Raw genomic sequence first — 22,930 nt, 5'->3', positions numbered from 1 at the left:
ATTATGCATTCATAGTCTAAATTTAGTTCATAGTTTGATTATAACTCCAAAGTCAAGAGAACACCCAAAACCCAATTACTATTACCTATACAATATAAGTTTTACATTGACCTTCTCTGTAAGTAAGAACAGAATGATACTTGGATCAATTTATCACATTATTATACATTTATACTGGTCCGGGATTTGACATAGAACATAGCCATAGAGATATACAGAAAATAGAATTAGACCAATAAACAAAAATACACACTTCAATGAAATATAGCATTCAAAGCTAATACTAAAAGAGTTATAATTTTTGAGCAGACTCTGATTGTAATGAGCATTTTCTATAAATGAATGACAGAACTAAAGACTTAAAAGGGGCAATGGAACTAAATAATATTTGTAGTTCATGTATTTTTTCCAACTGGTAGAAGGAAGTGTCCATGCTATAACAAAACTGGGTTTTACACAACGGAGAGGTGAAGTGCAAGTAAATGAAATTAAAATTATTAACATAAAAGGCATGTTATGAGAGATGATATTGATTTTATCTAGTTGGGTACACAGAATATCAATCTCTTTGACAATGTTTTTCTTAAATATTACCTGATGCTTTCTACGGCCAAGTATAAAGACTGCTTCCTTCAAAGAATGCAAGAATGAGAATTGTAAAACACTATTAAGAGTTATTCTCAAAGATTCATCATACCATAATTATGTGAGAGACTTGATAATAAACTGATGCTTCCCTGATGTTTAAGTTGGTGAAGCACAATAATTATTGTCAAAAGGGGTTTTAATATTTTATTTTAAATTATTAACTTATCATTCATTGAGAGAAAATTACTGATGGAGAAGCAGGTGATATTCAAAAAAGATATTGGTTCTTAAATGAATTGTCATCTACCATACATAATTAGAGGCTAGAAATAAAGTAAATATTGATTTTCACATGGCATCTGTGCATAAGGCACAAAGGCTGCCTGGAGCAGCAATGGCATGGAAGCCCATGCTGCTTGTTGGTTCACAGTTGCGAGTCAAAATGAACCATGCAATTAATAATCCCACCAAATGTCAAATATGTTTAGTGATAAGGTTTTTACTAGCAATAAACGTCAAAGCAGCTGACATTCATCAGGAAATTTGTGCTGTGCACCAACTAAGTGATAAGTGACTGTGTTTTACATCAGTGGTGTTGTATATGTGTAATCAAGTTGCTGTTGTTTTGTACAAGGTTGGTAACATTGTCTCTTTTGGGCTGGCTTGAGCGATGTTTGTATGTGTTTGCTTTTGTTTTTGTAGAATAAAAGTAGGAAGTCATTTTTTTTAAACGTCACTTCCGGCCCCACGTTAAGTTGAACATGTCGTCTCAATAATTGCTAAAGATCCTAAATCCTGTTTCGTCACCACGCTGCAAGAAGATCACAACAGGTTATGGGCCCAGAATGTGGAAATAGGAGTGTGAGATCAGTTTGCATGAGATAATTAGGTTCAATTAAACTGATTCCGGCCTTGTAGTCAACCGAGCTGTACTCGTAAATTGTTGCCTCGTGTTTGGATGACAAGTACAATGGAATCAAATGTCATCAACAACATCACGTACGGAGGTTCATTGCCTCAAATTGATAAATTGCGAGGATCGGTGAATTACGAGCAGTGGAAAATGGACGTGGAAATGTACTTGCTTCACGAAGACCTTTGGGACTACGTGGAGAGTGAAGTAGCAATGGACGCGTCAGCTCATGAACGAAAGCAGTCACAGCGAGCAAGGGCGAAAATATATTTGCTACTAGAACAAGGACCGAAAATGGAAGTCATGGAGTGCAAGACGGCCAAAGGTATGTGGGACAAGCTGCAGCACACCTATGAAGATAAGGGTGTGAACAGGCATGTCGCCCTTATAGACCAGCTGTTCGACATCAATTTGGGAACGTGCACAAATATGGAGGACTATGTTCAACGTTTCACAACAGTCGATGCGAAACTAAAAAGCATTGGCAAGAAGATTGACGACGAGCTGCTCGCGGTTTTGATGCTGCGGGGCCTGACGGTTGAGTACAGACCGTTTCGAATGGATCTAGAGAATACAGTCACAGGGGTCATCAAGTCTGACCTAGTGAAGCAGAGGCTACTGCAGGAAGGGTACAAACGGGCCACAGATTCCAAGGAGCAGCAGGTTGTATTCTATGCCAAGCGGAACCAGAGGCATCAGGGAGAGTGCTCATCGTCCTCGGAGCAGAGTTCGAGTACGTCCGGGGCCAGAGGTAAGCAGAACAAGAAGTCCACCTTCGATCCGAGAAAGGCCAGGTGCTTTAAGTGCGGAGTGATCGGGCACATCAAGAGCGATTGTCCCGAGGAAGGGGCAAAGGTGTCGTGCGGGAACAGCAAATCAAGTGGGGGTGCCAAGAAAGGGAATCCAGTTGCCTGGTTGACAGCCCTTCGTTGTGAAGTGGGGAGTCATAAATGGTACATTGATTCTGGGGCGAATTCCCATATGGCAAGAACTACGGAGTACTTTTCAGATTTTCGACCAGATGCAAGTGACGAAGTAACAGTTGCTAACCATGACAAAATCAAAGTGTCAGGTATTGGTAGTGCATCAATGGATTTGATTCAGGGAAGTACTGCCACCATATCAAATGTTAATTATGTGCCAGATCTTTCAACTAATTTGTTGTCTGTAAATAGGTTAGTGCAAAAGGGTACTGCTGTTTTATTTGATTCATCTGGGTGCAAACTATTTGATGCTGAAACTTTACATGTAAAGGGAGTCATTCAAGCCTCGGGAACAGAGGAGAATGGGTTGTACAGTCTAGATTTAAAACAGTGTACCTCAGGTGACAATGTTGTCAGGGAGGGTGCTGTGGGATTAGCTGCAACTACTGAAGGGAATCATTCTCAGCTATTATGGCACAGAAGGTTAGCGCACTTGGGGCATAAAAATATGCAGACATTAAGGGGGCGTGCCAGTGGTCTGGATTATCCATGTAATAAGCCTCTTCAACCGTGTGTGGCATGTGTAGAAGGAAAGCTTGTTAAAAAACCTTTCACTGTGGGACCGAGAACGGAAAGGGTGAGTGAAAAGCTGAGTTTGGTGCACTCAGACCTGTGTGGTCCAATGGACCCTCCTGGCAATAGGGGAGAACTGTACATGCTCACATTTATTGATGATTGCACTAGAAAAATTTTTGCCTTCTTCATTAAAGGCAAGGAAACACATGTTATCCTAGAATGTTTCGTAACCTTTAAGGCTAGGGTAGAAAATGAAACGGGGAACAGGATTAAGTGTTTGCGGACGGATAATGGTAGTGAGTACATGGGGCGGGCTCTGCAAGAAGAGCTTAGAGCAAAGGGAATAAAACATGAGACAACGATACCATATAATCCTGAGCAGAATGGGCTAGCTGAAAGGGCAAATCGCGTCATTATAGAGAGGGCTAGATGCATGTTATCCGAGTGCAAGTTACCTAAGAGCTATTGGGTTGAAGCATGTAAAACAGCTGTGTATTTAAAGAATAGAGTACCAGCTAAGGGAATTGGGAATGAATTACCTGAGGAGAGATGGACAGGTCATAAGGTTGACCTTAGTCATTTGAGGGTGTTTGGTTGTATTGCCTATGCTCATGTGGCCAAGGCCATGAGAAAAAAGCTAGATGCCACATCCAAACGGTATTACTTTGTCGGATATTGTGAGGAATCCAAAGGTTATCTCCTGGCGAATCCTGAAAACATTGGACGAGTAACAAAAGCGAGGGATGTAGTGTTTTTTGAGGACAGTTTCAGGGAAGAGCATTTAACTGGGAAAACATTGAGGAATACAATTATTCTGCCTGAACTTTTAGGGGGGGGCGTGTGTTTCACCTCCCAGCCCCAGACAGAGGTCAGCATAAATGATCAGGCTGAAACTAATGAAAACACTAGCACAAGTAGTGAGGGTAATAATGATACCTCAAACATTGAGACTGAAGGAAGTGGTCGTGTCTATTGTGGGCAAAATTCAAGCTCAGGTGATGATAGCCAGAGGGAGGAGAGTATTGATCCAGGAGAAAGTAGGTATCCTGTTAGGAATAGAATACCAAAGGAATTTCCAGATCATGTTTTATTTTTGGCATCAATTAATTCAGCCTGTAATCAACCAATGTCTTTGTACTCTGATCCTCAGACTGTTCAAGAAGCTTTGTCTTCAAATGGGGATGAATGGAGGAAGGCCATGCAGGAAGAATGGGAAGCTTTAGCAAGGAAGGGCGTCCTTTCTTTAGCTGATTTGCCTGAAAACAAAAAAGTTGTAAAATGTAAATGGGTTTTCAAGCGAAAGGTGAATGCAGCTGGGGAAATAGAGCGTTTCAAGGCAAGGCTGGTAGCAAAGGGTTATTCCCAGGAGTATGGTATTGATTACCATGAAACATTCTCTCCTGTAGTAAGTTATTCTGCCTTGAGATTGTTGATTGCATTGTCTGTGGAGCTAGATTTAAATATCACTCATCTAGATGTGACTGCAGCCTTCTTGAATGGTGATCTTAAAGAGTCAATTTACATTGAGCAGCCTGAAGGTTTTGTAATTGAAGGGGGCGGAGAGTAAGGTGTATTTGCTGCATAAGGCAATATATGGTTTAAAACAAGCATCCAAGGCATGGTATGACAAATGTCGGAGTATTTTTAAAGGTCTTGGTTTCAAGAATTTGACAACAGAATCATGTATTTATGTTAAGGGTATTGGACTTGATATTTGTGTAATAGCTGTATATGTGGATGATTTTTTGGTGTTTTGTAAGAATGGTGACACTGTGAACAAGTTAGTTTCATCATTAAAAAAACATTTTGAGCTGAAAAATCTTGGAGAGGCCAAAAGTATTCTAGGGATGAGGTTAACTAGAACCAGTGAGGGAATTGAACTGGATCAGGAAGAGTACATCAAAAGCATGCTGGTTAAGTTTAACATGTCTGATGCTTGTGCAGCCTCTACACCCATGGAAGTTGGGTTGGATGTAGCTCCTGGAGATCCAGATAAATGTCCTGATGTACCTTATCAAGGATTAATTGGTTGTTTAATGTACGCAATGACCTGTACTAGGCCTCACATTGCTTTTGCTGTTTCAAAATTAAGTAAGTTTAATAATAGCTTTAATATGGAACATTGGAAGTTGGCAAAAAGGGTTTTGAGATATTTAAAGGGCACATCAACGTATCGCCTTGCCTACTCAAAATCTGGTGGGTTCCTTGAGGGCTATGCTGATGCAGATTTTGCCAGTGATAAGATTGATAGACTATCTCGTACAGGGTATGTTTTTAAATTTGCTAAAGGGGCTGTAGCATGGGAAAGTAAAAAACAATCCTGTGTGGCTTTATCCACAACGGAAGCAGAGTATGTCAGCCTAACTGCTTGTACCAAGAAAGCTATTATATTGTGTCGAATCCTGAGGGAAATTTTGAAACAGGATTGCAGAAAAATATTTGGCACAGAATCTGTGTGCATGTATAATGACAATCAGTCAGCAGTTAAGAATGCCAATTGTGTTGATGTAAAGGAAAGATCTAAGCATATAGATGTAAGGTTCCATTTTGTAAAAACAGCTGTGACAGATGGTAAAGTGTTTGTGAAATTTAAGTCAACACATGAGATGCCTGCAGATATGCTAACTAAAAGTTTATCTAAGAAAAAACATTTTAACTGCATGAAGGATGTGAATGTCTGGGGCAACTAGATTAAGTGAGGGTGTTGTATATGTGTAATCAAGTTGCTGTTGTTTTGTACAAGGTTGGTAACATTGTCTCTTTTGGGCTGGCTTGAGCGATGTTTGTATGTGTTTGCTTTTGTTTTTGTAGAATAAAAGTAGGAAGTCGTTTTTTTTAAACGTCACTTCCGGCCCCACGTTAAGTTGAACATGTCGTCTCAATAATTGCTAAAGATCCTAAATCCTGTTTCGTCACCACGCTGCAAGAAGATCACAACAAGTGGTGGTATTGTTAGTTTAAGAATGAATGAACTCATGTCCATGATGTCCAAGAGCTGGCCATCCATCAGTTCATCTGCCACAAGGCTAGGCCGACAACTGCCATCTTTGTCGTGAACATTGGTGAGGCAAATTTTCTACTGAATACACCACTGCTTCACTCCGCCTCCACTCAATATTCCATATCCATACATTTCACAAAGTTGCCTACGAATTTCAATTGGCTTGTAGTTTGAGGGTACTTATTTTAGTTTTCCCTACCATGATAGAGTTTATTTCTTTGAATTTAAAGCCACTCTTAGAGATGCCTATGGATCATGCAGATCAGTCTAAAATAGAAAAATCCTCAAACATTACACATTAGCTATTGAAGTAATTCATCTTTAACTGTAACCAAAAGCACCACAAATGGTATGTGGTGTATGTATACACCATAAATGGTATGTATTTGAGAAATAAGAATTAAAACATAGCATAATTCGCCATTGTTATTAAAAGCTCTCTGTAATGTTTTCAAATATTAACCTGGCATAGCTGATATTTGTGAGTTTAGTTGATCATTAATTAATAAAATATTTCACATATGTAGGTACATTCCAGAATGCAACAAGGTTATATGAATTTAGAAAAGTGGAGTGTTTCTAAATTGGTTTCCATTGCATTCAATGATGAAACGTAAATCAATTAGAGGGCAGAAGCCTCTTCATCAAGTCTTTCTCTCGATGAACAATAAGAATACAAAATTAAAGAATTCTACATATATATAGTTGTCAACTATTAGCAAAAAATTCTTAATTATGTTAGAATGCAATTGATAGTTCATAGAATCTACAGACATTTTCCCAAAAGAGCTGAATCATGGGAACTCGAGGACAGAAAAACTTTCCAACATAGTGAGTGATACCACTTCATAGAATTCAACTTCTTATCAGTTTGCATATATGTATTCATGGGCTTTGACTGCAGCAGATGCATTTATTTAATAATTTAATCATCTAAAACTTTTATCTTAATTTTTCCAATAATCATTCTAATAGTATGGGGTTTAAAATCATAATTAAATTACAAAGGGTTTTTCTAAACAATAATGTATATGCATACTTATTTGCACACATCATGAAAACTCATTGAATGCATAAATGTAAACAAACTTTAAGACCATTCTTTCACCATTTTGATTAAATTTTTAGATGGAATCAATTGATTCTTAAGGTGAGAAAGTAGAGTTCATTCAGTATAATGCTCTTCTCATTGCCTCTAAGCAGGAAACTGATATTTCCATCAAACTGACACCTTTTCCCAAAGATTTCTACAAATATTTTGAAAGAGGATCCTTTGCTAAATCACTTTTAAAACAAAGGAACTACCACCTATCCAAGCAAATTTTTCTTGTGAGATGAAGGCAAGGAAGCCCGGATTGATACAAGTGTAATGCATGGACAGATAAGAAGTTATACTCTCTCATGAGTGGCAATTCTCATTTCATCAAAAGTTTTCTATTCCACAGTACACATAAAATTAAAATCAAAGTCAACGCATTACCAATAATTTCTCTATGATTAAAACCTTCTCTGAAAATTAACTTACTTTCTTGGGTCCAGATTCCCCACCTTCAGCGGCAGCAGCCCCAGCACCACCTTCACCAGAGGCTGCTTGCGTGGGATTTTGCTGGAAATAAAATAATTAAAGGTTTCTGCGTGAATTCCACTCCCTCTTAATCCACACAAATAGTCTAAACATAAAAACTAGGCATACTTCATGCATACCTGAGCATCAGACTGGGCTTGTGCCCGTCGGCCAAGAGTGTTCATCATGACAGCCATGACGTTCTCATGAACACAGAGTATCCTGATTTGATCAGGATGTTGGAAGAAAGTGTGAGTGTTCACCAATTTCCTGAAATGCAAATGAAATCATAAGAAGCATATACAGTGATTTATCATTAGGAAAATTCACTGAAATAACATATTTTAAAGAAATAACTTTACCTTTAACTTTAAAGTTATTTCTATAGTAAGGTTTTTTGGCATAAAAGGTTTCCATTTAACAGAATGATCATCATTTCTCCCTATTAACAATAAGATTCTCCAGGGTTGGCATAATGAAGGGTTTAGAACATTTTCATGGAGAACGGTGGTAGTGGAGTAATTAATAATAAGCAAGAAGTAAAACAGAAATTGGAAAACTAGAAGCCCATGAATTCAATCCTTGACAAACAAATGTAGATTTATACCACACTTGATACGATTTCCTTGTCCCGAGACAATGTTATTCTCTGACTAATTATTTAAATTGCAAATTGAATTCCCCTAAATTTAGCTTTCAGGGTATCATATAAAAACACCAACAGATAAAGTACTTGCTTGAATTTGAATGACTTTTATAGACATAAATCTTTAACACTTGTAGTAATTGAATTTTTCAATTAAATAAAACTTTAGGGAGAGGCATGAACAAGAAATGTTCGATGGGAGCATTAAGGCTCAATAAATCTATATTCCTGTTTTCCTGATAGTGATTCACATTATAATTATAATGTTAAACAATAATCTTCTAATAAAATTTCCCAGCCACCTCATTCTGAGGTCATTTGAAAATGAAGATCTAATGTGTACATCCAACAACACTAGTGCACAATCAGGATAACTTGGATAGCAATTACAAATAGACAATCTATGATAGTGATATTGAAGATATTTCTAGAGATTATCAATAAAAAATGGCATCTAGTAAGTCAGTCCGCAGTGCATTTTTTTAAAGCTGTGAGAACAACTAAAATAAAAATACAACTTTTTTCAGCCACATACAATTTAACAAGCAGACATAATATTGCAGGGTACATTTTAATTGAATAAATAATAATAACACATTTATTTGTCCGGAGATTTGTTGCATATTCATACATACACAAATATAGGACAAATTAAAGTGATTATCTCTCCAAAAATTAAATCTTTGGTCAAGGGTAGATGTCCACTTTATCTCTTGAAAATTTCAGGTAGTGATGAATATATTCAGTTGATTTAGCAAGATCACTGTACTGCAATTCAAAAACTCATACTACGTAATTCATGTATGTACCACGGATACTGCATCAACATACAATACTGATAAGCTCAACACTTGAGGAAAAATTAGGTACCATTTTTCACTTTAATTGATTTTCAATGCATTCAACCTTATAAGCCAAAATATTTGTTTTGATTCTGTTAGTTTTATAAAATCATTAAAATGGGATTGTCCTTCATGTATAAAATCATTCAATGAATTACTTTTCCAAAAACATTACCATAGACGCTCTCTCATCAATCCTTCCTCTTCCTGAGACATCTGGACAGGTAATAATGCTCTGATCTGAGACAAACCAACCCACATAAGTGCCATATCATCCTTGGTCTTGCTATCTATAACGTAAGTTTTCTGCATGGCTCGTATGAGTTCGCCAATGGTGTCATATTGACGTACTAGGAGGCTAAATAGGAGAATAAGAGAGAAAGTCATTGAATTCAGATATATCAAAGCCAAAACTTTTGCTATTAATAAAGACTTCCATTTTGAACTATGTATATAATTAGAGAGATATCTAAATTGTACGTACCTAAACATTTCCTGGACTAGTTTTGGCATTTCAATCTGTGATTCCTCAGCCCACCGAACAATGGTCTTAATCAAAACTTTCCTGAAAACCTCTGCAGAAAAAAACATAAACCATCAATAATTCAATGCTATTATATTATTAGGGAGCAATAAAATAAAAAATGACATTTTAAATAGCTATAATTATGGAATACCATACTGTCATAGAATTTGCTGCACCCTTGAGTAACTTTTTGATGCATGATATATATTGCATATATATATTGAGATATATATTCCAAAATATATATTGGCATTAAATGAACAAAAATTGATGTAAAGGCCTTCGTACTTTCCCTCAGCTCTGCCTTTTGCTGGGACCAACCAATAATGAATATCCTATCTACCAAATTATCCACCTATCACTATCGGTGCAAATGACCACAGCTGTCAGTTGCTTCCCCTAGTAACTACTATCCCATAATTCTAGCATACCTTTCTTTTCTGAATGTAGAAAACAAGCACAGAGAGTAAGCGGATATAGCATTTGAGTACACAGTTTCTTTACACTAGCAATAGTCTCACACTATTATTTACATTGTTGGTTATCAGAGCATCATTTTAATCTTAACTTTTTCAGTTGATTATCTGCTTGAGATTATAATTTGTACCAACGTTTCCTGCACTATGGCTTATTATTATGTATGTATTATATATGCTGTTGTTCAGTGATCTGGGTTACACACTAATCCAACCTAATGACAATCACAGGAATGTATCTCATCCATAACTCATGAATCACTTTCATATGGATTGATTAATTATTTCTCTCCATTACCAAACACTGATCACAATTACCACTACTATTAGCCCTAAGAAGAGTTCAAGCACAGAGTTTATTTTTTTCCTCGGGAGTAATAAAGAAAACACAGCTAAAGTTAATTTTGGTTGCCAATTCCTTATTTATGGCAGTCAAGTATGTGAGAAGAACAAAGTCCTTGACTTCCATTGACTTGTGATCAGCTATCAACTATCTTGTATGATTAAAAGTCATAACCTTCCATGCAATGCTGTCAACACTGTTTAACAGTCTTTGATTTCACTTCTCAAAAGTTTCACTGCAAGGTATTTTTTTAAGGCCAACAATAAAAGTGCTATAGTTTTAGAAAATGTACTAAATTATAGTAATTTGTAAATAATAAATAAATGCCCATAATTCCATGTAAAATTCATTTAAGAATCAGAAAATAAAATCACCTTCAGGAGTCTTCTTCTCAGGTTCCTGTTCCTCTTGTGGTTCTTCTTCCATCTCTTTAACAGCATTTATAAAATTATAAATGCGGCGTATTGGTCCAACCTTTCCATTTTGGCTGTTGGCATCTCCGCTTTCTCCTTCTGCTGCTTCTTCTGTTGACTCTTGCAGGGCATTCAGTGAAACCTTTCATTGAAAAAAGATGTAATAAAGTTTAAAAATTATGAAAGCACATAACCTTGACTGTGGCAACTAATACAAAGTTAATCTTTAGGGCCAAGTTAATGTATCAATAAGGCTACTGGACAGATTATTTTCAATCCTGTACAAAGCTATATACTCAAAATATTTCACATTTAAGACCATTACTTCACTTTCATCTTTAACTAACATATAAAGAAGTCCATCATCACCCAATACTGCGACAGAAGTCAGTAAAACTAAGCACAAGTGAATGACTATCATCTTTTCATTCAATCTGAACAGTGTAGTGTTCACATACAAACAATTTTAATGTCTTGCTCTTTGAGCAACACATCACATGATAAGCAATATGGTCTAAATTAACTCTGAATTCCAATGCTAGTATACTTTTATTCATTGACTCATATTTCTGAAAACTTAAAAAAAATAGAAATATCCCTCATTTTTATATTCTTCAATTTGTTGCCAGGTTTCAAAATTACAGATGATTAATCAATAATAACACTATCAATTGATGTAATTAGGAGAGGTGATGAGAGGGTGTAAAGAGGTGTTAATAATATATTTTAATTGGATCACAAAGGCAATGAGCCGAACCTGCTGGGCCCCAAAGAGGGCATTTTCACTATCACTCCTCTCATCTAGATCAAAGATACCTCTTTGGAAAATTAAGCACATGTAGCTTCCACTAATTAATGGTTGACATCATAGAAATACATACAAATTTTCCTTAACCATTATCATTATGCTACGACCTGGATAGCTTACAAGATGCTTCAACTTTTACACTATCATGCTCCTCACTAACTTCTGAATCATTTCTACTTCCATTACTAGTTTTGTCTAACATTAATTTCTGTCACAGCTCAATTAACTGCTAGCCTTCCATAGCAACTGTGAATATTACTGGTTCACTCTAAAAGACTTTTTAATGATTTAATTACTGTATTTAGAGTTTTAAGGAGAAAATTTTAAAGATAAAAATCATCTCAATCACTAGCCAATAAAATTCAAAAATCAAGATTTGATATCAGCATGAATGATTCCATTACCATAAACAAGATTAAAACCTTAAATATACAAAAATAATAATTTTTCTGACCGAAATAATGTCATCGTATATCAGAGGTAGTAAATAAACTGAATATTACTGAATGATTAATAGTTTTACAATATGGCATTTAGTTCACACAATCATATTGCAATTTCAACATTCATAATAAAAATTATAAAAAAAATATTATAAATGTGACCTTTAATTATCATGTATTGCCTAATGAGTCATATGCTGAAAGTTGGTATGTTATATTATGGAGTAACTGTGTGCATTTGCATAAAAGAGGTAACTTGTGAATGAAATCATCATGTGATAACCACATAGCATCACATGAAAACAGTAATCATTAGTGGTAAACACGCGAAAATATTCCTCATTGATGGTTTCCAAATTTGCCTCACAAGTCAAGGACGACTGTACCTTCGCCATCAGCTGCTCATGAAACCCATTCAATATTTCTCTGATTTCATCTCCACATGGACAGTTTTCTTTGTCTTCCTCCTCCAAGTTTTTGAATCCAAGAATGGCATTCATTTGCTCTCTGGGCGGACACCTAAAATATACATTACATACATTTAATAAGGCCGAAAGTATGCAATAATTTACCATCAAAATTTGATAAAATTTATGCATACTTGATCCATCATTACTGCCTTAAGCATATACTTTCCCATTGAAATATAGCACAAATCAAGTTAACACACGGAAAACAAAAAAACCTTGACAACTATTACAGCTTTCTCTTACTAAAAGTATAAGGAGTTAGTGCTGAGGTTTTTACTATGCTTTAGGATCCTTTATCAGTGAGAATACAAATTCAATTGTTTATTTCTCCATATAATTCTCAAGATTATGCAATATACAACATCACATACACAATTATTTCATTCACACTCTTCTATTGTTAACAATAGAGAGCAAAATTATGAGGGTAAGTGCATGATGAAGTTATGGTAGCCTAGTGCATATAGTGGTTGACAACTGACTTTATGATTCCCATTTCAAATCCTTGGCGATCCCTTTGGTCATCCCTATCCAAGTGGTGTAGTTTTTGAATGCTAGAACTTAGATTGAATGGTGGCATCAGAAATAGAACTGGTCTCCCTACCCGAATGTGTGATTTTTCATATTCCTCTATGCTCACTTGGGGATTATTTCTACCTTCACCTATGAAAGCCAATCTTCAGGTTGAATACTGTGGAAGGGAACTGTCTGAGCAGGTAGGATATTCCTAGTGCCAACACTTGTGTTAAATCAGTTGAGTTGGTTACTCACTAAATCATGCTAGTTGTGGCAGCTCAATTCCCACATGAATAAACATACTTTCTTTTACACTAATTTTTTGTAATTGCTTTTTAGAATATTTAATGGTGTTGGATTTTCTTACGAGAGCTCAGGAGTTTCCACACCCATGGAAGAGAAAACAAGTGTAGAGTTGACATGAAATGTAAAGCGTCTACTCAGAGCAATGACTTGCTCCAAATTAAAGTATCAGATGTGAAAGATGGTAAAATTCTAATTCATCATGGAGTTTAATATGTTTGAGGAAGAACTGATGTGCTCCCAGTAATGGTACTGCCAAGTTTCCTATGCCACACTTTTCCAATTTAGGGTAACTGGCTATCCCAGTCCATGAATTCTATACTCGTAATTCCCTTACTGTAGTGATGCTCAAATGTTGCCATTGCTCATATATGACAACAGATAAGATGCAACCACAAAGCTAGCATATTAACCCAATAAATTACAGCAACTGGATTTTCATTTATTGAACTTATGGTTAATTTTGGGTCCAGTAGGCGAGGGACATAGGAACGGTCATTCTCTTTAAAAACCAAAAGTGTTTTCATTTGGCTAAAACCAACAATGAGTCCCCAAAAATAGCAATATGAAACTGCTATATACTACTTTGGCTCATGGAAATACAAATAAGCATTCAATTTTTGAGCTTTTCAATTCCAACTTAGAAAGCATCTTTAGTCCAACTAATACAGATTACAGACCTGAATTCTCGGGTCTTCTTAGCGGCTACAGCAGATGGTAGATCTGATTGCTTAATTTCAATATATCTCCTCAGTTGATCACTCTGAACTTCCCCAACAAAGTCATGGCTGAAGGCCACGGTGGCTTCAACTCTATGACGCAACTGTATATCACACAGATGATGAAGTAGGTAACACATCTGAAGCTTAGCACCTTCTGCCATCTGTAAAAAAGAGTGAAAATGTTTTTTTTAATATTCAAACCCAAATAAGATTAGAAAAACATGTATATGTCAACATTATCATGACACCGGATGGACTGAGGATTGGGGATAAGTAACAATGTGAATGGGAGGATAATAAGCCAGTTTGTGCAATACCACTATTTTTAAACTGTTGAGAACTGTGCTCTCTGCCAGGGGACATTTTTGAGAGGCAGTGAGCGAATAATCACTGGCTGACAACAGCGCAGAGTCCATTTTCCAGAAGTCTTTTTGAGTTGAAAACTATACTGGCATGGGGACACTATAAAATATGCCAAAATATGAATTTTTCTCATATTAATCTAATTTTCAAATGTATGCATGCATTTATTTATTGGCTTTTTAATTCTACTGTATTTATTTAGGGAAAGTAACAATGAATCTTATTACTCAATATCAATCATTTACATTAACACCCTGTTGATTCTTCTGCAAAATACAATAAAGTATACAAAATGCATGTATCAGCTGCCAATTATTTAAATCCAGAGAAATATTATGAAGTAGCAAATAGAATGAATTTTGGATCAAAAACTGATAAGCTAAAACTAATCCTGGTGGATAAAGAACACCACAGTACATGTCAACTTTTGATAATAAGTTTTACTTTTAAATTTATATTTTGCAATTCCTATGTATGTTTGTATATGACCCTATGGAATGGAAAGAAATAATAATAATTATGAAAAATCATCGAGTAAAGAAACTTTTGAACAATAAGCCACTATAAAATAAGCAATAGAATCAAAGTAATTCAATGTACATGGACTGCTATCACTATCAGTGATCATTCAGCTTCTTCTCTACCATTAACATAGATATCAACCCCCTACAGTACCCAATGCTTTTTCCAGGAATGTATACTATAGCATGTTATCATGTTGGATTTGCTTTGAGGGGATTTTAAAATACTATAGGTTAGGTTTTAGCATGTAGGTTACTATAAGCACACTAAAAATTGGGAGTCAAGCTCCAGATGATTCCAAAAGTCAGCACTGATTTAATGACTGGTGAACAATTGTCTGCATTTCTCTTTGGCTGTATCACTGTGGCAAAAATATTGCCTCAGTCTGCTCCTTTCTAAGGAAAATTCTGAACAAGAGAAGCTTAGAAGTATGTTCTTTGGCCTGCCTGCATAATACATATGCGGAATTTGAATTATTGATATCTTTATGCTTCTTATTATTTTGTGGAATACAATGTAAAGAACTTTAATGATTCCTGCACCTCAATATGATATTTTGATTGCTCCAATGTTTAAATTGGACATACCTTCATGTGGAGAAGTCCTTTACGGTGTTCATCTTTCCCATCTTTCTCAAAGGAAGGATCCCATGTTTCAGGATCTATCATTATCAGCAACTTCTCAACATCCTCATCCCTTAGCATACCGACTAGGAGCAGTCTGTCCACCAGCTTCAAAAGGGGCCTATTTGTAAGAAAATAATTCAGATTCTAGTCTTCATTCAAAGAGGAAGGTGGAGAAAACTGTGTTATTATGGCAGAACATAGCAAAGGTCAAAGCACTGAGAAGGTCAATCTGTTTTTAATAAATTAGGGCATGGGTATATACAGAAATGTAATACCATACATATTCTGCAGAAGATATAATCATTGTATCATAAAAAAATAAAAACAAAATTCTACACAGATTCTATGAAAGCATAGATTATCTCACAAGTTATTGGGCAAAAGTATTCTAAAACACTATGCTTGTGAAAGAGCTCTTTTGAAATTAACATGGAAGTGTTTAGATCATTACTTGAGCATTGCAATTTTTTTGCCAAAATAACGGAAAATTCTAACATTTCCAAAATACAGTGGAATCTCACTTAATGGGAACGTTGTACAGCAAGAAATTCACATAATGAGCAAAAATTTTGGTCCCGAAAAAAATTGGCTTAATGAAAGGTTTTCACATCACGAGTGATGAGGACAGGAGAATTCCCAGATTCATTGCACCCTAGTTACTGAAGTTTGCCTCAAGCACTTGTTCTGATAGACTCTTAGCGTCGCTAGTGATCACACCAAACTTGTGTTCAAACATACTATCACTGATTTTTTGTGCAAAGTTTAATAATTTTTTGTGCACAGTTTTAAAATTGACCCAAAAGAAAAATCCATTTGAAGAAAGCCATACGAGAATAAAATAAAAAAACAACAATAGAAATGAAAATTAAAATCATTGACAATCAGGAAAAAAGCCTGAGCGTGGCTCATCTAGTATGCACATAAAAAATCTGTAGACACATCGCATGATCTTCGGCAATGCAGAAATGTACAATAACACAGATATAGGTTTTTAAAGCATAGAAACACAAAGAAAGGACACTCACATATGTAGTTTTGATGTTTCGATGGCACGACCATCGTCCGCAAGACCAAACAATGACAGTGATGCCATCAAAACATTAAAACTACATATGTGAGAGTTGTTCCTTTGTATAACTTAGCATTGCCATGAATGCAAAGCAATGAAAAAGAAGTGTTTTATTCATTTTTATGAAAAATTTTTAAATTTCAGCGGTGCAACAAAAGTACTCACAGGAAAAGGTTCTCATTGCTCCCGCCAATAGGATCCCTGTTATGAACCTGGTTGATAATTACTGCTTCATCAAGAGCCATCATCACATAATCTCGAACAACATCCAGGGGGAAGAAAGGGCTATAGAGATTACGAATGTTGTCCACAATTTCACTGCAAAAAAAGTACAAATTCAAATTTATGGAGGCATTTTCTTTGAATTGGAGTACTCCAACATCTGAGCATATGAAAATCACTTAACAAGTCATCAGAATCTTCTCAAAGTGACAGTGGAACTCATATGAGTTATTATTGTCACATCCCCCTTTTACCCAAAAACACATCACTGACTTTAAAGAAATAGGCATTCCTGACATCAACTTCATGAAAACACTTTGTACTTACATAATTAATTAGCTAATTGAGAAAATATTTCAATGCCTCTTTTCATGATCACTCACCAGTAACCAACTTAAATTGCACCGGCATTTAATGGCTCATCACTAGAACTTCATATCTATTGCTTTTATGTTGCCATCTATCGACAATTATTTTGGTTCAAATCTTTTTAAATTACAACTAATTTTGAAAATGGGATAAAATACTGACTAATACCTAACTTAGGTCGATTAAAATTTAAATTAAGCTACAGCTACAAGGGTGAAGTCATGTGTGTTCACTTTTTCAATAAATGAAGGAAAAAGCAATAATCACCATGTGGTGCATTTCACACAATTTTCAATCAATACTTACGCCACATCAGTCATCTTCATTTGTGGTCTAACAGACTCTGTCCTCAAAGATCTCAGACTGTGGCACATCTCTGGGTCTTCATACAGTTCTTTTAACTCGGGTCCCAATGGAATGAGATACTCATTTTTACATACCTCCCTAGAAAATCACGAAAGAAATCATTTAGAGTTATCAAACATAAAAATTGTCAAAATTAATAATCACTTACAGTCCCTATCTGTGTCACTAATGTAAGGTGCTGGTAAAACATTATTCTCGTTTTATTTCATATCACTAAATGCAATACTGGTTTGAGCTATGATTAATATTAAATTTATTAAATGCATTCAATGCCCTTTATATGAGTGTTTATCTTTTGGGACCACAGTTAAATAACTTCATTTATCAATAACATAAGAAAATTTCACACAATATTTATGTCACTCAATTAATAACCTTTCAATCCAAAGATCAGGATAACTGGTACATTTCTCCTATAGTTTATGCCGATTCTCTTACACTGAGTCTCGATAGCTATTTTTTCTTCGTACAGTAGAATTAGATAACCTTGCATGTAGTTTTGGATTCATACATTGGAATTTTTTTAGGACTCTAAGAATCTAGAATAATGTTAAATGTGCCATGAAACCACCTAGCATTTTTTAATACTATCAGTCAGGAAAAAATTCATTAAAAAATAAAAAAGGAGAACATGATCAGACCCAACCATCAGTGGCAAAAACCACTCAAAATATTATAATAATAATAATTTTATTTGTCCAGAGACTGCATCATACAAAAAAATTGTACACATAGTATAGGACACGTCAATATATACAATAATACACAATGTAAATACATATGCCTATTCTAAGTTTCATGTTCCATGAAATTCCTAATAGAATAGAACAAATTCCTTTGAAGAAAAGCTCTCAATTTCCTTTTAAATAGATAAATGTTTGTGCTGGATTTCAGGTCCTCATTTAGCTTATTAAACATAAGGAGACCCATAGATTTAGGGCCTAGTGTGGTGGTTCTAGTTCTTACGTAAGTTCGGTGCAGATCATTTTTAGACCTGGTCCCATAGTCGTGAATACCACAATTTGTGTCATACATTGAAAGGTTTACAAAGGTGTACACCAGTAATACATAGATATAAATACATGGCAAAGGTAGAATGTTCAATTTATGGAATAATGGACGACAAGGAGCATTATGCTCTGCTTTGACAATTAGCCATACAGCTCGCTTTTGAATTTTAAATATTGTGTCTGCAAGCGGAGAAGAACCCCAGAAAAGGATACTATATACTATACAGGAGTAGATACATTGAGGTTTAGACATATTGAGGTTTTATCTACTTGGTATTCTCACTCAAATAAATAAGTACTCTACGGCTTATGTTTTGGAGTGCAGTGGTAGGCAAAACAGTTTTTCCATAATAACACTCAGTTATTCCAATTAACTCACAAATGCTAATTCTGTATACACAAATGAGGCAAAATTCTTTGCTCTTTAGCAGAACAAACAAAGCACTGAAAGAAACTAGTTTTTTGTTTTATCATTACATTCGCCATTAATTTTAAATTCTAATAAGTGATTTTTTTCGTCTACAGTCTGCTTCAGTCTCATACATTTTCTGGTAAAATAACATTAAATCTCCAAAATTCCACTTCTTACTGCTTAATTTGAAGTTTCTTAAAGAATGAAAAAATTTTTTTTCTCTTTCCAGTAATTTCCTGGTTTTCAAGGATTTACGGATAGCTGGCCACCCTGTCCAAGTATTTTTTATAGTTAACTTCACTTTTTATCATTAATATTATAACTAATAAAATTCCTCTTATTGCATTAGATCCATAGATTATCCAACCAACCTGTTTCCCTAGGAAGGTTAGTAATTTATCATTTTACTGTCTATCATATATAAGTTGGTAAGTACTCATGTGAATTACAATATAAACTACTGTTACTTTTCACAATTAAATACAAAAGAACTTACATTGTAGTTGCATGGGATTCCAGATGCAAAGCTATCAACAGATCATAAAATCCTTGACGTAGAGGTCCTGACATGTACTCTGATCTGATGGCATACAATAACTGTTTTTGATCCACATGTTGGCATAGGGCATGAGCAGCTCGATAGTTGGACTGATAACACAGAGCAGCATACAATGTTAAAGTATGTGCATGGAAGCTGAAAAAAAGAAATATTACCTATTATATTAGTGGAGACATTTAGAGGAAAGATAACACAAGCAGTACATCACAGACTTACCTCAGTAGCCGCTCCATTTCAATAAGCTCTAATATATCTATGCAGCGATCTTCTTCTGGCAAGTGCAAGGCCAACATTGAAATGGGGTCTTCACAGAGCATACTCCAACCACGTATATCAGACAGCTTCAGAGCGTGTACTTGAAGGGACTGATTTGGAACTCGAGCCCACTGATTGGGTTTTAAGCACTGAACTTTAAGCCTTGGAGGAAACTATAAAAAGGAAAATAATGCATACGTCATTCATTTACCGAAGAGAATTTAGATGTATTGAAAACTGCATCAATTCAAACATTCACCAGTGGAAGCATGCAATTATGCACTTATATTTATTTTTTAAATTTTCCAAAAACTCAATGTAAAAATAGAATAATATGTTATACATTCTTTAAAAAAAATGATATTCTCTTTATTGACTTAATGTCCTTTATTATCCGGATTCAAGACTACGATAGATGTACATATTTATATTTTTCATCCTGAAGACAGGAGATAGATAAGTATGTGTACGTATACATGTACATGTAAATGTGTATTATACATACATGTGTATGTATACATACATTTGTACGTATTACAAAAGCCATGGCTTGGGTATGTTTGTGGCAATTCTTGACAGTGATGAAAGGAATTGGTTGTTTATCACTGAAATTAACTGTGAGAGCTGAATCAAAGTTCAAACCTGAGGAATGACATGTTTAGCTGAATTTTGAAGGACAGCAGCAGAAAGAGGAAGCGTTGTTGATGTACGGCCCAGTTCAATCTGCAAGATTTCTTTACTTGTTGCCTCAACAAAAATGGCTGGAAATAGTTTTGTCTCTGGTTCCATCTGCAAGTATATCAATTACAGCCAACAATTAATAAATTCCACAAAATGATGCAAATAAAATACACACATACCTAAAAATGGTATTGGCATTCATGTTCATATACCTAGAAAATTCTATACATTTATGTCAACTTCTTTCAAAATTACCAGCTTCTGCATGATTTTCAATGCATAATTTCCTTTTAACTATTAATAGCAAATAAATCAACATTAAAATGAAATAGCTGCATAATTTATACCTGGTAAATAGCGTGGTGTTATTTTAATTTAAAAACCAACCCCACCATAAAAAAGAAAACAATCTTTCACACAGGTCAGATTACCTTGGTGGCAGAGAACTTCTCTGCTGTTCATTTATTACATTGATTGACCTTGTATTAAAAACAAACTTATTACATCAAAGAAAATTTAAACAACCAAAACAGATAATCTTGAAACTAATGAAGAATGAAGCCATTGGAGAAAATATGATAGAAATCAACTTATCGTATTCATAGGACAAAGGTATTATGTAAATTCTGGTTAAAAAATATTATTTAGACTTTCTTAATGCACTTATTCAAATGGAGGCCAGTTCAAACCATTGAAACACAACATAAAATAGAGCATTTTGTCAATTAAGAGGTAGCTGAGTTTGAGTTTCCACTGTTATTTTCAGTACTACACTAAAGAGTACACAATATCTTTACTGCTTCAACAGAACACTGCTTAAGGGTTGAAATTACACACTATATTGAATAAAGTGGGTTTGAAATAAATGAGTATTACATAATTAGATGCCAATGGAAGCAACTGATTTAAATACAGGTTTGTGCCTGCTAATCCCAAGCAAAAAATCAACTACTTCACCTTATAACGGTGTCTTGTTTCCTTTCCTTCACAGGTGAACGTCACATAGCCAGTTGCAGTGTCGACAAAGCAACCAACAAACATCCCTTGAGAAGCACCTTTGCCAGACGTATCTTGGGTGACTTCATTATAAAGTTCATCAGCTCTGACCATATAACAGCTTTGACGATCAACACTAAAGAAAAAAAATAATCATAGAAAGTAAGACATTTGGTTGGTAGTTACAACAAGAGTATAAAAAGTTAAGTTTAGTTTAGTTAATTCCTCAACTAATCATTCATATTTTCTCATCAAACACATTAAGAAATTTAAAAAAGTATTAATTATTAACAGTACATACCCATCTATTATTCTACCAAAGTCATCAGTAACAGCCACTGAAGAAGTTCTGACTTTTGAAGTGTCAAATTCTTTGGCATGCAAATGGTATTGTGTAGTTACCCAACCAAGGTATACATGAGTTGGGTCTTGACCAGGGAATATCCTTACGCCGTAGAAATATTCATTAATTAATCTAAGACAGTCTGCATCATAAACCTATAAAAAATAATAATTGACAAAAACTGAGAAACGAAAGTCACAAAATGTATAAAAACAAAAACATTATCACTCAACACAATTAATAAACTACAACGACACATAATCTACAACATTGCTATTTTCTTGTAGATAGATCACAATTCAATATAGCAATATGAATACGCAAGAATTTTGAACTCACTCTGAACTTCAACAACCTGAATTTTTCTCAAAATATACACAAATTCAAACTCTAATCAATAAATAAGAATAAAAATAAATTACCTCATTCCCAATACACTCAACTATAGCCCCACCAAGTTGAGTTGCTGACATTTGCTTAGGTGAGCCGGCTGTTCTCTCAGGGACAGATGGAGGAACCAGTTTAAGATCGCTCTAACAATAGAAAAACAAAATCATTATACATAGTATTACATAATTATGCAGACCCCAAGAATTTTTAAAGCTTCTTTTAAAGCAGCGTAATAAACAAGAATGAAGACACTTAGGCCAAAATATATTTTAGTTTAAATGAAAATAATAAGAAATACATCAATGCAATAACTAAAAGTACTCTCTTTGAACAACATGACATGCCTTATTGTTCCAATGCCTAATTAATGCTTGTGCTAGAATCAAATATGATGTCAAAAATAATAGATCACAACAGCCCTTATTTATGTCAACTAAGTCAACTGACAACAACATTACGATGGAAATACCTTCGGGGGTGTTTGTATGCACAATACTTATCGATAAGAGAGCATGTTAATTACTTGATAAGTTTGTCATTTGTCATTCACAAGACAACTCCACCAACAAAATGCCTTAACAAGCTATTTACACTATTCCTCCCATTGAACGAAAAGTATGTGTTAGAATAGTAGTTACAGCGATTAATCTTTAGAAAAACCTTCCCCAGTAGCT

General features: G+C 35.0%; 1 protein-coding gene across 6 annotated transcripts in view; it reads right to left on the bottom strand.

Moving 5' to 3' along the window:
- RyR (Ryanodine receptor) overlaps positions 1-22,930 on the bottom strand; it is a 161,304-nt gene that overhangs the window by 81,450 nt on the left and 56,924 nt on the right. For 5 of the 6 annotated variants that reach the window (XM_071593416.1, XM_071593418.1, XM_071593417.1 and 2 more), the window contains 17 exons: positions 22,289-22,399; positions 21,825-22,021; positions 21,485-21,659; positions 20,489-20,635; positions 19,808-20,019; positions 19,529-19,726; positions 17,551-17,688; positions 16,819-16,971; positions 15,546-15,702; positions 14,032-14,234; positions 12,449-12,581; positions 10,773-10,953; positions 9,538-9,628; positions 9,229-9,411; positions 7,706-7,835; positions 7,527-7,607; positions 595-630 (listed from right to left, as the gene is read on the bottom strand). In XM_071593416.1, coding sequence (XP_071449517.1) covers positions 595-630; positions 7,527-7,607; positions 7,706-7,835; positions 9,229-9,411; positions 9,538-9,628; positions 10,773-10,953; positions 12,449-12,581; positions 14,032-14,234; positions 15,546-15,702; positions 16,819-16,971; positions 17,551-17,688; positions 19,529-19,726; positions 19,808-20,019; positions 20,489-20,635; positions 21,485-21,659; positions 21,825-22,021; positions 22,289-22,399 — 2,526 coding nt within the window. The remainder of the gene's footprint in view (positions 1-594; positions 631-7,526; positions 7,608-7,705; positions 7,836-9,228; positions 9,412-9,537; positions 9,629-10,772; positions 10,954-12,448; positions 12,582-14,031; positions 14,235-15,545; positions 15,703-16,818; positions 16,972-17,550; positions 17,689-19,528; positions 19,727-19,807; positions 20,020-20,488; positions 20,636-21,484; positions 21,660-21,824; positions 22,022-22,288; positions 22,400-22,930) is intronic. The other variant, XM_071593421.1, reaches the window with a different exon arrangement.

Source organism: Hetaerina americana, unplaced genomic scaffold (genome assembly GCF_022747635.1).
Source record: "Hetaerina americana unplaced genomic scaffold, ioHetAmer1.1.p SCAF_6, whole genome shotgun sequence".
NCBI lineage: Eukaryota > Metazoa > Arthropoda > Insecta > Odonata > Calopterygidae > Hetaerina > Hetaerina americana.
This window is presented reverse-complemented; position numbering and strand designations above follow the sequence as displayed.